Source organism: Martes martes, assembly GCF_963455335.1.
Source record: "Martes martes genome assembly, chromosome: 5".
NCBI classification, from domain to species: Eukaryota; Metazoa; Chordata; class Mammalia; order Carnivora; family Mustelidae; genus Martes; species Martes martes.
The window spans coordinates 114400902-114418428 of record NC_137892.1 but is presented as its reverse complement, the minus strand read 5'-3'; the positions used below and the strand labels follow the sequence as shown (position 1 = coordinate 114418428).

The following is a 17527-nucleotide window of genomic DNA, read 5'->3' as shown; positions in this document are numbered from 1 at the left end:
TTGATGAATAACAAAAAAATTCCATGTAACAGGGGGATTCTGTAATCTTAAAAAAAAAACTGGGGGCACCTGGGTGGCTCAGTGGGTTAAGCCTCTGCCTTCAGCTCAGGTCATGGTCTCAGGGTCCTGGGATCGAGCCCCGCATCGGGCTCTCTGCTCAGCGGGGAGCCTGCCTCCCCCTCCCCCTCTGCCTGCCTCTCTGCCTACTTGTGATCTATCTCTCTCTCTCTCTGTGTCAAATACATAAATAAAAAAATTTAAAAAAAAAAAAAACTGCTTCGCAGAAATCTTTCAGTCTTACCCTTTTCTATTGTTTCTTTTTTAGTCAGAGCTAATTTATTGAAATGTCCCTCAAATAATTTATGTCATGTCTTCAGAAATGACTCTTAAGACTGCTATATGTCTGAAATAGTAACTATTATCTTTGTAGAATTTAGATTCTGATGATACAGACTGTGAACTGGATAAATATTGTGTAGATGTGGCAGAATGATGGTCATGTGAGATATTTGGTTCTTTTTCTTATGTTCCTGATGTTCTAAATATGTTATTTATATATATAATATTTAATATATGTATATTAATTTAATTCTATATAATTAAATATATATACAGAGAGATTCACAATGCTTTTCTTTATTCTCATTTTAAATCATTTATTTAAAGATTACAATTTTAAGGATTAAAGTGACTTCTTTTTCTTCAACTTCCATCTACCAGACTAGGCAGAGAATGCTATTTCCTGAGTTCAAACATTTTGCTTTTGACCTGTGACAAGCCTAGTGAAATAGTGCCATCAAATCATCAATAAGCATGTGCAGAGATGCTTTATTCTTACAGTATGTCTACATGGAGAACTTTAATCAGCTATTTCCAGACATCCATGAAACTGACGAAGTTTCTAAAGATAGTGGTGGGACCCATTTATGGCTTAGCTTGAGCTGTCCTATCTTAAGAAGGATCAAAAAAGTACTTAAACAAAATACACTAACCCAATAGTAAGACAGTCAAGTGTTGTTCTAGCATATTATAAATGCTTTTCAAAGAATAATGAGGGACAATTTTTAAATGCAGAGGAAAGGTGTGTCTGATGCAATAAAGCTGATGAAATCAGAAAGAGAACCAAAAGGATCTCAATATTGTTGGACTTTTTAAGCAGTAAGAACTGTGTAGGAATCCTTCCGTGAACCACAGAAATAATAAATGCTGAGCCCATTGGAACATAATCTCAATCAGCAAGATGCCACTGCTTTCCAGATTTTCTCACAGGGCCCTGCTAATTCCATGCCAAAACTAGCAGTGGATTTCTTCCTTCTAATCTCCCCTAATGCCTTATTCGATTATTGTCACTGCTCTCCGACCATACACTGTCCCTTCAGACTCTCCTTTCCCAAGTGAGTCTACCAGAAGACGCTGAGTGTCCATCAGGATGTAGTCTAAGACCACAAGCCACCTTGTTCCACGTGAAAAGGCAGAAGAGAGAACAAGTTTTGCTGGCAACCTCTTCATCTTCAGATTGCTAGCTGAAGGCAAATAGGGAAAGGGGACATGAAGGGTCTGGAAGGTTACTTTAGTTGATTGGCAAAGTCTGGGTGGGGGGGACTTGTTAAGAGGAAGGAGAGCACAGGAGGAGGGTGAACTAGGCATTGCTGAGCACTGCAGGATGGCATCACCTCTGCCCTGGCTCTACGTTCTTCTATGGTGAGTAAGATTTTTTTCTGATTTTTCATTTAGTGCAGAGGAAAACGAGAGCACACACCCACTGGGTGACTTCTATACCAAATCATGGAAGAAGCCTGGGTGGTGTGGCATGTATTTGTGGTGGGATACATGAGTAGATTGAACAGCCTATTCTCTCTAAGCCTGGGAGTGAGGATCATGGACTGTTTGCTCACAGGGTAGAAAATACCCTTGCGACACTTGAAGATGAAGGAAACTTCTACTCCAGAAACATCAGTCGGATCCTGGACAACTTGCTTGAGGGCTATGACAATCGGCTACGTCCAGGATTTGGAGGTGAGAGGCAGCATCCTTCCTAAACCAAATGTCTATATTCCCCTTTCCCCCTTCCCTTTGTCTAAGACCCAGAGGCTTCATAAGGATTGCAGATTGGTAAGGGGCAGGGGGACTGGGAGAGGCCACATGTTCCATCCAGTCTCTGTCCCTTCCTCTATTGGTGACCTTCTATGCATGTTATTTGAACCCTCTAAGCCTCAGCTTCCTCAGCTGTAGTGTGGGTGTATGAATAGTGTTTGCCTCGTAGACTTGTGTGAGTGTAGAATGAGATTCTCCATCTAGAGCACTTTTCTAAACATTTGTCCCCCCCCCAAAATTACCAAGGTGTGTTAGTTATTGTTATAATTATTATGAGAATACTAACCTACTTCTCTTCCATTCCTTAAATTTTTCAAATTGACCAGAAAATTTTCAAAATAATGCAACCGGTTTGAGTTTTCATAGTTGAAAAACCCAAGGGTTTCTGCTAATGAATTCCTTTAGGATGGATTGCAGGTTCTAACCATGAGAAGGGACTTTGTGGTAGGGTCATTAAGTTCAGTGTCCTTAAATCACTGGTGATATTTGCCCCCATGCTTCTGGGCTAATTTCAGGTGCTGTCACTGAAGTCAAAACAGACATTTATGTGACCAGTTTTGGGCCCGTGTCAGATGTGGAGATGGTGAGTAAGCTCTGAGTGAGGAGGGTAACTTTACTTATTGGCGGGAGGGCAGAGTCCCAGAACTAATGATCTTGGACATTGTTACCAAGCTTGGCTCCATAGTCCTAACGCAATATGTGTGTTCATACCGGGAGGGCATGATCATTAGAACAGATTACTGGCTTAATTGCCTTCACATTTCACTAAGGGCTCCGCTTGAACACTTTAACCTGTGGGACTTTCCAAGATTCTATTCTCTCTTCTGGCCATGTATCATGCACCCATTATTTTCTACAAAGATAAGATTTCCGCATCTTTATATAGTCCTGGTAAATTTTTAGAACAGAAAAAAAGAAAAATCAACAAAGATGATATATCATGTGAGAGTATATTCAGAGTATCTATGAAACTTAAAATATGGCTGTTTTCTGTAGCACATCATTTTCAGTGTATTTTATTAAAACAGTGAAGGGCATCATTTGGAAAAGCTAGTGCTTTGTACCTTTTGTGTTGCAAATGGACCAGTAGGTGTTCTGGGAACTCTGTTCCAGGTACAGATGGCTGTAGGATTCGTAAGAGATTATTTATAGTAAGTGGCAATGAAAATCTGAACTAGTCTTCTAGAACAAAGTGCATCATGATATTTTTTCCACAGTTTTCAGTTACCATTTCCCCCTAAAAGTAAAATACAAGTACTAAAATCAAAATGCACATAACTCTTTAAATAATTGAATCACTAAAATTTATTAGGGAAATGTAGCTCTGGATAAAGTGTTATTGGAGACTTTTTATCTTCTGATCTTTGAGTTGACAAGAAAAGAAAGAGGCAAGAGGGGGAAAAAATGAAGTACCAGAGGAAAGAAAAGGAGAAGGGAGGGAAAAAAGTAAGAAAACGAGGAAGTGAAGGAGAGGGAGAAGGACTTTATTTAAGAGAAAAATGTCTTAAGACTTGAAAGAAAGGAGAGTCAGCATTATCCAGAATCCTCAATTATTTTACTATCATATTTTTCATTGAGTACTGACTCACCCCAAGTATAAATAACCACAACCATACTATACTATATTATTGAAGTCTGGGGAACACTTGACACTTCATTTTATGTGTGTGTCTCATTTTTTAAGTATATTTGTATAGTAGAGACTTGTCAAAGCCTGGATCATTATTATATGAGTATACTGTGTGTCAAATTATATTTTAAAAATCTAATCACAACTTGTAGTAATAGGTCTCATACAGGAACACATAAAGTAGGCAAAGCAATTATTGGCAATATTTTTATATACTTACAAGCTGTTATTTATCATCGACTTTTGCAATGCCTCTTACCATAATTCTTAATATTTCTAATGTTATTTCATAAAAGCCACAAATTAAAACTCAAAATTTCAATTATGCATACTTAAATGATGCTCTGAGTAATCACGGTAACATTTGCTTTTATATTCTCCAAGAACAATATAAAATTATTGGGATGTGCAGCCAGAGTACACTTATCAAGCAGAGTTTACCCATCCTTGGAAGTTTGGTAAATGGTACTAAGGTGTTTGGAGACACCTTTGAAAGGCACCTTTGAAGAAGGTACTGAAGGGTGTGCTAGACTGTGATGGTAGGAAGGCCAGCACAAAACCTAGACTGTAAATCTTTTCATATTTTTCTTCTAAATTAGTGGAGGGGAATTTGATAGGTCAGTAGATGGAGAGGTGGATGACTGATAGAAAAGAGGAAGAATGTTGAAGAGGGTCAAGATGGAGGAGGAAGTTTGGCACAACACAGTGCTATCTTTTGTAATAATATTGCAAACTTTGAATCTGAGAAAAATAATAATTACTGAAATCACAAGTTCTCTGATAGTCTGATAGTTATTATCACAAAAAGTTGTTTTATTTCCTTAATTTTAGAATTAGGTGTATAAGCTAGTGAATAAACTATTTTTAAATAAATTATCTCCCCAGCTTGCATCAATATCTTATTTTCTCTTAGGAGTATACAATGGACGTTTTCTTCCGCCAGACTTGGACTGATGAGAGGTTGAAGTTTGGGGGGCCAACTGAGATTCTGAGTTTGAATAACTTGATGGTCAGTAAAATCTGGACACCTGACACTTTTTTCAGGAATGGCAAAAAATCAATTGCACACAATATGACAACCCCTAATAAACTCTTCAGAATAATGCAGAATGGAACCATTCTATACACCATGAGGTGAGGTTGCCCCAATTCAACTACCTCTAATCCAAATGATTTGTCCACATACTAACGTGGAACCATTTATTTTAATGTCCCTAGGCTTACCATCAATGCTGACTGTCCCATGAGGCTGGTTAACTTTCCTATGGATGGGCATGCTTGTCCACTCAAGTTTGGGAGTTGTAAGTTATGCATTCAAAATATAATTACTGGGACACATGGGTGGCTCAGTCGGTTAAGGGTCTAACTCTGGATTTCAGCTCAGGTTATGATCTCAGGGTCCTGGGATTAAGCCCCATCTCAGGACTTCCCACGCTCAGTGGAGAGTCTACTTGTCTCCCTCTTCCTCTGCTTCTCTCCTCCACGCGTTTCTCTGAAATAAATAAATCTAAATAAATAAAAGAATAAATAAAGGCAGCAGTCTTTTAAAAATACGTGTGTGTGTGTGTGTGTGTGTGTGTATGATTATTTGATTGTAGCCGAAGACCAAAAAGCAAAAGAGAAATATTACTATGATATTCTCATTGTTATTCTAGGAATATACTTACTTAATCATGTCTGTCAATCTTATAAATATTCAGAGGTTTTAGTTACCCAGATTAAAAAAAAATTAAAGAAAATTTATGTTCGTAGTTCCTTTTTATATGGACAAAATTTGCTCTGAAAAGAAAAACTAGTCAGATTCACTGTTATGTTTAATTGGTTTTAAAAATTCAGATGCTTACCCCAAAAGTGAAATCATATATACTTGGAAAAAAGGACCACTTTACTCTGTCGAAGTCCCAGAAGAATCTTCAAGTCTCCTCCAGTACGATCTGATTGGACAAACAGTATCTAGTGAGACAATTAAATCTAACACAGGTAAGAATTAGACCAATTCATGAATGTAATCCAGCAAGGTGACTCTCATACACATTTTCAAAATATCTATTTCTTTCTTCTCTGCATTAGCTATCCTAGGCTACATTTGTTGTTTTGAAGTGATGAGTAGCCTTCTTTAAAATTGATTTTGCAACCATGTGCATAAAAAGATTTATGTAACCTTGGAATAAGTAGTTTTCTATGCATATGACACAAAGAACCCAACCTAAAACAATGAGCTGATGTATCTATCATCTGCTTGATCAAGTATCCTTGTCATACAGAGAAATATGACTTTACTTGTTTTCTTCCAGCCCATGTTAAAGATCTACAAGATTTATTTCCAGCTGCATTCTTTCTGCACCCTGTCAAAAGCAATAATACTGATATACATGTTTTCCAACAGGTGAATACGTAATAATGACAGTTTATTTCCACTTGCAAAGGAAGATGGGCTACTTCATGATACAGATATACACTCCTTGCATTATGACGGTCATTCTTTCCCAGGTGTCTTTCTGGATTAATAAGGAGTCTGTCCCGGCCAGAACCGTCTTTGGTATGCTTCCCACTTTGGCTATACTTCTACTCATCTGGCTCTTACTGCTTGTGTAGGTTAGGGGAATAGTCACACTAGTGCACTTTTTTGATCCACAAAGAGAACAGACTCCTGTCTCATTCAGGCATATGGAAGATATTAAATGACCCTTATGTTATCCCAAGCTATGTGGTGAATCCACAAAAAAAATTGTCTTGGCAAGAATTCTGGCTGGATTCCTGTGCCTTTCCTGTGCCCTATTTAGGAGAGCTGTTTTTTTTTTTTTTTTAAATCTCAATTTGCTTTTTCATAACTAAGGAAAAGCAGAAATGTAAACACTGACATGTAAATTCATGAAAAGAAAGGCTAAGATATTGAAACCTAATACATAAATTGTGTCTATTATAAATTATATCTTGCTTTAATAGGTTGAATCATAATAAACTATTGTTTTTCTAGATCTCAAAATAGTTAAATATAACCAATTTTCCATGTTTCAACCTATTGAGTTCACTATTTAAGATATGTGGAATCACTATTAGTTTTGAGGAAAAGCTGTAACAGAAAATATCATCAATAACAAAAGCCAATTTTTTCTGGGTTTTCATGATTATACATTTAGAGAGGCTTATAGGGAAGATCTGAGTTGAACTAAAATCTCAGATGAATGTTTACTTTTTAATTTACTATATTAAAATAGACCTCTTTCTGCAAATTATAAAAGAATATCTATATAATGACATTGATCATCTTTAAATTATGCATATTTCCCAACTATTGTACAAGACATAAAACTGCTGGTGAGGGAGTGATGAAATTATTTTCTCATGAGTAAATATTTTACCTTAAAACTAAGCTAGAAATTTCAAAAAATTTTGAGGAACCTAATTTTATGTTTACTATCCATACCAGATAGACTTCTTAAATATGTTGATAGACATTACCAGCTATTCAAATTGACCAAGAATTTAAGTTTTTAGTACTTAAATGATTATTTGCTATAAATTTGCTTAAGAAGTAAACAACTAGAATTATTCACAAGTTAAACTTTACAATAGTTAAACTAAATCGAATCAGAAAATATTTTTTGAGCAACTACAGTGTATATGGCACTATACCAGGTATTGAAGAATACAAAAATGGCAACACCTATATAATAATTTTGAGCAATTATAAAACAAGATGAAAAATTATATTTGGAGTGTTTAATCCACTGACACATTCTTATTTGATGTTGGTTTTGGATTCCAAATACTAATACTGCATTTCTCTTTTTTCTTTCTTTTTTTTTTTTTCACTTTAGGCATCACCACTGTTTTAACCATGACCACATTAAGCATCAGTGCTCGGCACTCCTTGCCAAAAGTGTCGTATGCAACCGCCATGGACTGGTTCATAGCTGTTTGCTTTGCTTTCGTCTTCTCAGCTCTTATCGAGTTTGCGGCTGTCAACTACTTTACCAATCTTCAGACACAGAAGGCCAAAAGGAGGGCACAGATTGCAGCTTCACCCCCAGTGACGATATCAAAAGCGAGGGAACCCTTGGAAGCTGAGATTGTTTTGGTAATTATTTACTTTTCTCATGTTATCCATCAGTGTAGGAAAAGGCAGCCTAGCAGTGATCACAAACAACTAAATAGTGCAAAAGTACTATTAGCTGAGCACAGGTTACATAATTCTGAATCCAAGGCCAACTTCTTTTCCAACTTCATAGCAAAACAAAACAAAACAAAACAAAACAACAATCCTCCATTTTTCTTTGCTCTAAACTTCTGGCATTCTTCTTTTATCATCTTCACTGGTATTCGCAGATTCCAAGCTCTCAGAGGAGATGAGAACATTTTTCTCAGCCTTTAGATGTTTCCTTTTAAAAGGTTTACTTATACTAACTAGGGAAAATAAAGTGAAAAAAAAAGTTCCTAATGAGGCTTCAGAGTCTGAGGGAAATAAAGAGGGACTCCTACAGAATGGACAATTTTTCTTAGAAATCTGCTTCCTACTTCATTCCATGAAGGCAAGATGTGAGTATTAGATCTGTGAATGCCGAATCATAAGCAAGGTTTTTGATTTTCATGAAAACTCTCATGTTCACATTTGTATATTAAATACATGTATTTTAACATGTTTTTATTCAGAGACCTATAATTAGTGATAAATAGCTATAAAACTCAGTTTAGATTTGCTGCGGCTAAACTTTGGTCCTCAGAGGTTATTTTGAAAAAGAAACAGATGATGGCATTAATAATTCATGGGTCATAAATGCACTCCCAAACTTCAATTTCACATGTGAGTAAATTTTCTCAGCAGTTCAGCTGCGCACACTTTTTTTTTTTTTGCGCACACTTTTTTAATGGATTTTAGAACTGATTGACAAATATAAATTTTTATGTCAATGCAAATTCCAAATTGTAATTGTTGAAAAGAAGAAAATTTTGCTCTGTAAAATCAAGTACTGCTGACACTTTGAACTGAAAATGTCTTTATAATCAATTCTGGTGAACATTTCCAAATCACAAAACCACATGTAGTTCAACTAATCCTTGGTTAACTTTAATGATAAAAATCACAAAGCTATATGTGTTTTGTTCTCAAATACTCGGGTATTTATTAGATAAAAAAAAATGATAGGTCTTATCGAAACTTCTCTTTTGATATACAAAGAAAATTGTTTGAGAATTTATATTTTCTCCAAGGAATGAAACAAGGCTGTTCCCATAAGTGAAAATATATAATTTAAAGATTTTTTTCTTAAATTAGTTCTCATTAAAAAAAAAAAGCTTGCCATCCAGTGATCCAGACTAATTACCTCTGCTTACAAATCAGAAACAGTGTCTCAGAGAGGGAAAATGTTTGTTCCTAGTTGGTAGAAAAACTAGGAATTGATTGCAGGAGTCCAATATACACAGATTTACAGAGGCAGAAGCTATCCCCTCTCCAACAATTCCTCAAAGGCTGATATATAAAAGAGTGCATACCACAAAATAAAACATTTGCAGAATGTGAGGTCATTCCCAAAATTCTTCCCTTGACCTAATGATGTTTTCTTTATATATGTGTATTTTGAAAGGCTTAAGTATATAAATTTTATAGCAGAAGGATACTAGTCTGAAGACTCAATCCAAAACCCTTGAAAATATTGTTTTCAGAAAATATTTTTGAGAATCAGCTTATGTTTGTAAAAATAAGTGATTATGTTATAAGCTGTTGGTATCTCTATAGGTATTGCCCAATTGTCACATTGGGACCATATCATATCATCTTAACATATATCTATAAATGAAGAATTCATATTTATCAGAATTCAGTTTAACAGTTTCCTTTTAGAAATGCAGTAAAAATGCAAAGAGAGAGTCATGAGAAACAAGATAAAAAAATAAGTCCAATGATTTTGAATATGTCCATTGATCTGATATTGAGATAAAAAGAAAGACCAACTTCCTTACTTTAACTCTTTTGAAATATGTATTACTGAGAGGACTATGATTTCAAATCCTTGGAGAAAGAATAGAGTTAGCATTCTCTACTATTTTAAAGATATAATTTATTAATAAGATGGAATTTAAGATCTCAGGTCTTCATATAAGCTATCTTCTACAATTCTAAAATAGTAACATATAATGAGCAGGTCCTTTGGGAAGCTGGATTAAAAAAAAAGTGCATTTAAATCATCTCAAAGTACTTTTTTCTTGCAAGCTGACTTTTTTTTATGAAAAATTTTATTTCTAAACCTGGCCTCACTTAAAACATTTTAAGGTAATGAAAAGTGCCATTTTGTTTCTGAAAGGGCAGGTCAAAGAGTAAAAATAAAGACCAAAATAAGCAAACCTAGCAATACAAACTTTGTAGGTATCAAAAATAAATATAGATGATTACACAGAGCATTTACATTTTATTTATTCATATCAAACCTTGGCAATTTGCCTTATATGATGTAGAGGAACAAACATAAATTACACATTTGCAATTTATACAACACAATGGTATATTATGATTGCTAGGCCATTTTTTTCTTTCAAATACCATGACATTTAAAAGTGCCTATTCAGTTGTAATCAAAATAGCATTATTTGAGTAAGTTAGACATTGAAATAGCAAACCAATGTGGTGAGGTTGAAATAAAATTAAGAGCTTAGACGTTTCATGTGATTCTAAGTTATATTTTAATGTCCTCATTGCTTCTCACAAGAAGCTACTTAGAATGAATATAGGAAAAAGCTTATCACTTTGATTTTGACCTTGAAATTTAATATAATAATGACAAGGAAATTCAGGAGTTTTAAATCTAATACTCAAATCTGAAGAGATATTTAAAACGAATACCTCAGAAGTGCTTTCTGGTTTTAAGGTAGTTGGAACTAGATACTGGGTTTTGTATTTTTTGTTGTTGTTTTCTTGTTTTTTTTTGTGGTTTGTTTTGTTTTGTTTTTAGATTATAAGAAGAAATTATCCACAGCTTCTTTCCTGCTTTTACAGTACTTTTCCTTATTGCTTTTATCTGGTTTCTTATCTTGTCATTAAAACATTAGTCTTATCTTCATGTTTCATAAATTGTTATGTATCTGGGGTATACTTATTCTGCATATGAGACCAAGTTTAGACCTCAATCACTTTTTGGATGTTTTGCTAGATTCCTTGTTATTTTAAAGGTCTAAGCCCTCATTATTATGTTCTTAAGAATGAACTCCCCCCACCATCAACACATCCAGTCTTGCTTTCCTTTTTCACAGGAGGTGTGACATTCTTTGTAAATTATCTACAACAAAATTGGCCAAAATTTCATTAGTCAGGACAATGATCATGTTTATACTGCTTATATTGTTTATTCATTATTTTTTCCCTTTTCATCTGGCACCCATTTATTGAGTACATATGTATTCAATGAATTATTCATATTATAAACACTTGTTAAATGATCTTATGTTCTATATCCTTTGTAGAATGCTAGGGATATATTAGTGAGTGACATCAGTACTGCCTCTTCCTTCATGAGCTTCTTGCTGAACAAGAAGAAAGACAAACGTATGAGCCATAATGATACATTGTGATAAAGGCTGTATTAGAGATGTATAGTAGCTAATGAAGAGCCATGCAAGGGTACCTACCACAGGCTGGAGAGAGCATCATTCTGGAGGAAGTGTTGCCTCAGCTGAGAACCAAAGGATGAGCTTGGTCCTGTTCTAGAAACACTAAATGAGTTGCTAGAAACTTGGAAATAGAGAGGGAAATAAGACATATCCTTTCCATATTCCCTTTTAAGGTTGGGATGGTCTGCTGGGTCATTATCACGGTTGCCTTCCACCCATGTACAGAGATAGAAAGCATAGAATACTGAAAGATTAACCTCCCGTGTTCCAAATGTTGTCAAGATTTCTTTGAATACTATCATTACTCTGTAGCCCATCCGAGACTCAGTCCCTGCACCAGGGTTGTGCCATTTCATAACTTAAAGAGAGGGTAGGTTGGATTAGATGAGGGGTGTGGGTGGTTAGTTCTTTCCCTATACCTTCTATCAAATCCTCATCCAATATTCCCTTTTTTACCATCCAAATATTCCAATATGGTTTCTGGACATGTACCTAGCACCACTGACCCACTAGATTGCTGCCAAAAAGCTGCTTCTTTGTAGAAATTCTGGAATCGTCTCTGTCCCAGTTCTACCAGCTATTATGTAGATGCAAGAAAATTTGATTTGAAATTCTTATTTCTTCCACAATAATTAATATAATAGTTTTTTTTGAAAAATCAAGTACTAAATGTTTTCAAATTTCTCTTATATTTGGTGCCTCTCTTTGCTGCTTCTAAAAACAGATGCTTTGTTTGTCCCTTCGATAATGTAGCTGTGGTTAGAATATCTCTCTTAGGAGGTAACCCATTGCCCCCTCCTCTTTAACATATTAGAGTTACTGAATGTTGTATCAAAATTGCTGTAAGTACTTTCCAAATGTCTTATCTTTACATCAAATAATTGATTGTCATAAAGTCCAGTTTGACTCAAAGTACCTTTGCAATATGGCATTACTTAAAACAAAGCAATGCTCTATAAATACCCAAAGCAGGATGGCATTCAGCAGCAGGGGAGCCCTGGAAAAATTCAAAACCACAGGTGTTCTACTCAAAACAGTGACAGCCCCAAGCTGAGCCCTCATCTGGACTCTGACAAAAACCTATTTTACCATCAGCTGAAGCTGCTGAGCTTACAATAGAACAGGCGGGGTCTGATGCAAACCTGTATCTTGAATGGCTTGCAAAATTGGCTTTCTTTTCACTTCATAAATTCAATGTGATTCTTCTAAATTGGAGTCCGGTTTCCTGTATTGCCAATTCCCAATTATGCAGGAGCTGATTATCCGACATGTGGGTTAGCCAGACCTCTTCCATTTCCTTGAGTATGTCATATTTGCTGCCTGCTAGAAACAGCCCCAGTCGTCGCTGGACAGTGAGACAGCTGTAACTCTAAGCCAGTGATATTCAGTGGTAGGTGACTTTTCTCCCCAGAGAATATTTTGCAATGTCTGGAGATATTTTTGGTTGTCACCATTTTGGGGAGGGAGATACTCCAGGCATCTTCTGGGTAGAAGTAGAACCCACAACTGATGCTCTTTAACTCCTATGAAGTACAGGACAATGATCCACAACAAAAAAGTTGTGACCCCAAATGTCAATAGTTCTGTGTTTGAGAAACTGTACCCTGAACCTTAAAACTGATGGGGAGAAACCATAATAATTATTAAGAGTGTGATCTTTATCATCTGCGAGTGATCACATTCAGGCACTGCCAGTTACTGTGTGAGCTTCCCACTTAAGCCTTCATTTGATTATCTCTAAAATAAAAATAATTATATTTCATCATAGTTTCTTTTTCTAGGAATTAGCAAAATAATGCATGTAAAGTCTGGGTAGTGCTTATCAATTGTAAGCATTTAGATATGGTACTTGTAATATGAAACAGTACACTAAAATACAATGTTAAATAATCACAAATTTTTTTATTTTCTTCTCCTTGTCTGATTACTCTAAGAAATCCTGGAAATGTTCAGATTTTCATTCATTTGTTGCGTTAGCATATGCTTATTAAGCACATACTATGTTCTGTGCACTAACTAGGCACTGTGGAGTGCTTATACTTGACAATAAGATGCCCTCTACCAATAAGGAGATTTCATGTCAGAAAAAGAGATAAGGCACAACAGAAATAATATTCACAAGGAAGAATGTGATAAGAGCTGAACAAATTATAACAGTTAAGTAAGCAGAAAAGTCTTCTCTTTCTTGAATATCTATTATATATATTATATACATAATATCCATCTATCTTATCTATAAATATTTTCTTTCTCAAATTCTTAAAGAAAAGAAAAACTTACAGAGAAAGCAATAATTGCCCCTAGCTTTAAAGATGGGAACTTCATATGGCAGGTAAGTAGTATATATGGAATTGCACTCAAGGGCTTTCTGACTCTTTTGCCCACTTAACTCTCAAGGAACCTTCCATTGAGATTGTTTGGAGAAGCAGGTGAGGAAAGGGAATACTGTTGTAGGGGATCTTTCATTCCAGGCCAAAAATTTAATGCCATTAAAATTTTCATGGTGTTTTTAATGATGTTGCTTAACTCCAGACAAGGGTCATTTGGTAATTCTTAATAAGTCTTGTGTGATATTGTGACAATGTCAAAAGATTGACAATTAACTTTTCTCCCCCACAGCTCTAAAGAGGGAGGGATAAAACAATGCCTTACATCTTTATGGTAGATTATGTTTTATAATAACTTTTTCATCTCAATGAATTTTTTCATGTCTGCTCTCTTTCTCCTTAATAAAAGAAATTAAAAAAAAAGAAATAAACACAGGCAATGCATGCTATTAAAAATCATGAGTTTAGAAAGAGTATCTACTCTAAGGCTTGCCCTCGTTTTACTCTATCATGATCCTTAGAAATTTTACTAGAGAAAAATATTTTAATATTCCATGTACCTGGGAGGAGGTTGACTCTTTTTGGAATATGAAACAGTAACACATTTTGCTCTTTTAGGTGGAGAATATTTCGGTAACATAGTTAATGGCTAAAAATTCAAATTAGAGCCTGAGATACACAATAGAAATTCTAGAAAGTAGGTGCTATGTTTATTCTCTATAGGCAGCATACACTGAGACCAAAATACCACTACTCTGGTCCTATACACATGCTGACCGGTGACCCTGGATACAGTAGTCCTTAGCTGTCACATGTTTTTAGTAGAAAGTATCACTTATTTCCCAAGATCAGCAGAATGAGCCCTCACTATTTTAAATTATCTTTACCACCAAGACCTATGATTTATTTAATTATGTCAAGAGTCCCTAGGATAATACTGGGCCAACATATAACAACAAAAAAAAGATATTCTTTCCTTGCAACTCACGGTCAGACTTGACTACAGAGACTCATTTTTGCTTTTGGTGAAGAGATTTTCCCACAGCCTTTTAATGTACACTGGGCTTGAACTCTCAATGATTACTATTTTTATTATTCAGTAAATTCCATGACAAATCAAACAGTAAAATTCAAAAGGGGACTAAAGAGAGAAGAGGTTCTTAGAATTGTTGATTCTCGCATTCCAAATGTCACCACATCGGCAGGTCACTCTGGTCCTGTGGCTCAGCCAGCACAGGGGAGGTGTCTGCCTCATCCTGTTGCTGCGGGGTTGCTGGCTAAAGCCACAGGAGTCTGCCCACGTGAGTAACATACCCAGCCAGGCATCAAAGTGGTGATTTTGCTGCCAGGGAGGAAACAAGGTAGTTTTACAAGAGCAGAGATAATGTACAGCAAGTGTTTGAAGGCAGAAACCAGCAAGGACAACCTGGTCACAAGGAGAGTGACTAGTACAGGATATAGACAAGAAAAGATACAAATCAGAGCAAGGTCCTCTAGTCTCCAAGTATGAAAAGAGTCTAAAGCAAACAAAATTAGAGTCCCTGCACTAGACCCAATACTTTAAAGTGAAGACAAGAAAATGTGGGGATGATGAAACAAGGATCGCAAATGACCAGTGTAGTTTATTACTAACTGTGTGACTATGGGCAAGGTATTACCAGCTCCACTCTCTGGCCTTAGCCTTTTCATCTAACAATTAATGTACTAAATATCCCTTTCAGGACTAAAAGGGTTGTCTTAAGATTTCTAATGACAAAAAAGAACATGTAACAACTTTGAGGTCAGTAAAAGAATCATTTTTTTGGTGACTTAGGATGGAGGGAGAAGAGACCAGTGGAGAAGTTCTGAATGGGAAGCAGAAAGCTCTCAATATTGAACTTCTGAGCTTAAGAGGCAGCTGTATTTCAAGGGATGAACAGTCATCCTACTCGGTTTAAGGGTATTGGTAGTCTGTCACTGGCTTTTCACATACATGAGCACCTTAGTATTTTTTGTGGCTATTATCTCAGCTGGGTCATACTTATGAATGTGTGAGGATGAGGATGTAGGCTAGAAGAATGATATCAACTAACTGAACTGCTATATTTTCTTGTATTAATTAATTGTCCATATGTTCCAAATTGAAATCCCTCTCGTTGCCCATACTCATTGCCCTGTAGGATTATGCATTACCAGGGAGAAGGGGTTGGATAAACCTTTGCAACCTGGTTTATCTCTTCCTAATGGCCCAGTGGTCAACACAGTTTCTGGGATGTAGACTATGCTTGGCATCAATTGCTGATGTATGAAATTATAGGGTGTTGGATGGCAGCAAATCATTTTTTTAATTTATTTTACCACTTTCTTAGAAAGGTAGGACCATCAAATACTATTAAAAATTTGTTAATATTAAAAAAGAAATTTGCTAATATTTCATCTTACATAGTATGCAGTAAATAAAATCTGTTCACGGTGAAAAAGTCAATAACTAAGTGACCACTAGTCTTTTACCTAGGCTGAATATTTATGTCTTTTGCCTACAGCATCCTGATTCCAAGTATCATCTGAAGAAAAGAATCACCTCTCTGGCCTTGCCAATAGTTCCATCCCCTGACGCCAGCAAAGTCCTCACTAGAGCTCCTATCTTACCGTCAACACCTGTCACACCCCCACCACTCTCTCCAGCCTTTGGAGGCACCAGTAAAATAGACCAGTATTCTCGGATTCTCTTCCCAGTTGCATTTGCAGGATTTAACCTTGTATACTGGGTAGTTTACCTTTCCAAAGACACGATGGAAGTGAGCAGCAGTGTTGAATAGTTTGCAGCCAGGACAACTTGGATGTTGTAAGTTCTCATTTTCTGATAGCATTGAGACTTGTATAGATGTTTTTCTGAACATTGAAAATCTGTAACATATAGCTCTGAGTAGCATGTATGGGTCAAAAAGCACTAATGTTACTCCTCAACACTAGAAGTTGAAGGTTGTTGAAAAATATGACTTTTCTGTATGTTAGAGAAAACATTTGTAAGAGAATAAGATGGACTTAAGAGGAATTTGCCAATCTTTGTCCTTCGTTGTTCAATATTTTAATTGTCACTGTGAAGAGCATTTACCACAAAGAATATAAAATAAGAAATGCCAACACTCCCAAAGGTGGCCTTAAACTATGTTTATTTTGGCTTATTTGTCAAAGACAGCAAAATATAAATAGTCTAAATATTTATCAGTAGATTAATACCAGCATGTTGGAGGTCTTTATGCTAATAAAATGGTTTTCAGTGTCAAGCCCATATTGAGCTTAGCCATTTTTTTTTAACCTTGCTGTGCTATTTTACCTCAACGAATAGATAAATTAAAAAAGTATGCATATGTACATAGCTTTAGTTGGGCTGCAATACAGTGCTATTTTATCTCAGTAAGCTCTTCTTTCAAAATAATATGTTCATCATAATTCCATGAAATTGTAGAAAACAATGAAACTATAACGAAGCCTTGTTATATTATGACTGTGGCTATAGCTCATATTTTCTACCTATGTATACCACTAAATAAAACAATAAACATGGTTCTCTGGATCTATTTAATAAAGCTAGTATGAAGAAATTAAGACACTCTACTTAATGTTGGTGTCCCTGATGATTCTGACAAGTAGAAGGTACAGGACAGGTCAGCTCAGTCACCTCACCCTAAATATTAAAGAGTTGAGTCTGTTTTCAGAGTCAATCTTTCATCTCCTTCTTGCTCCCTCCACACTTTCAGTTATAAGATGAATAGAGTCTGAGGATCTAATATATAACAGGGTAACTACAGTAGAACACTGTATTGTATAATTGAAATTTAGTAAGAGAGAATTAAAATGTTCTCAGAAAAAAAAAGTTAAAAAGGAAATATGT

The 17527-nt window shown here is 35.6% G+C and overlaps 1 protein-coding gene across 1 annotated transcript; it reads left to right on the top strand.

The window, feature by feature from the left end:
* Positions 1–1663: 1663 nt before the first annotated feature.
* GABRA6 (gamma-aminobutyric acid type A receptor subunit alpha6) lies at positions 1664–16451 on the top strand (the record flags this gene model as incomplete). The annotated part of the gene is made up of 9 exons (XM_080803279.1): positions 1664–1701; positions 1898–2016; positions 2610–2677; positions 4638–4858; positions 4943–5025; positions 5561–5704; positions 6111–6263; positions 7546–7805; positions 16176–16451. The coding sequence occupies 9 exons, from the start codon at positions 1664–1666 to the stop codon at positions 16449–16451; spliced, it is 1362 nt and encodes a 453-aa protein (XP_080659405.1).
* Positions 16452–17527: the final 1076 nt, after the last annotated feature.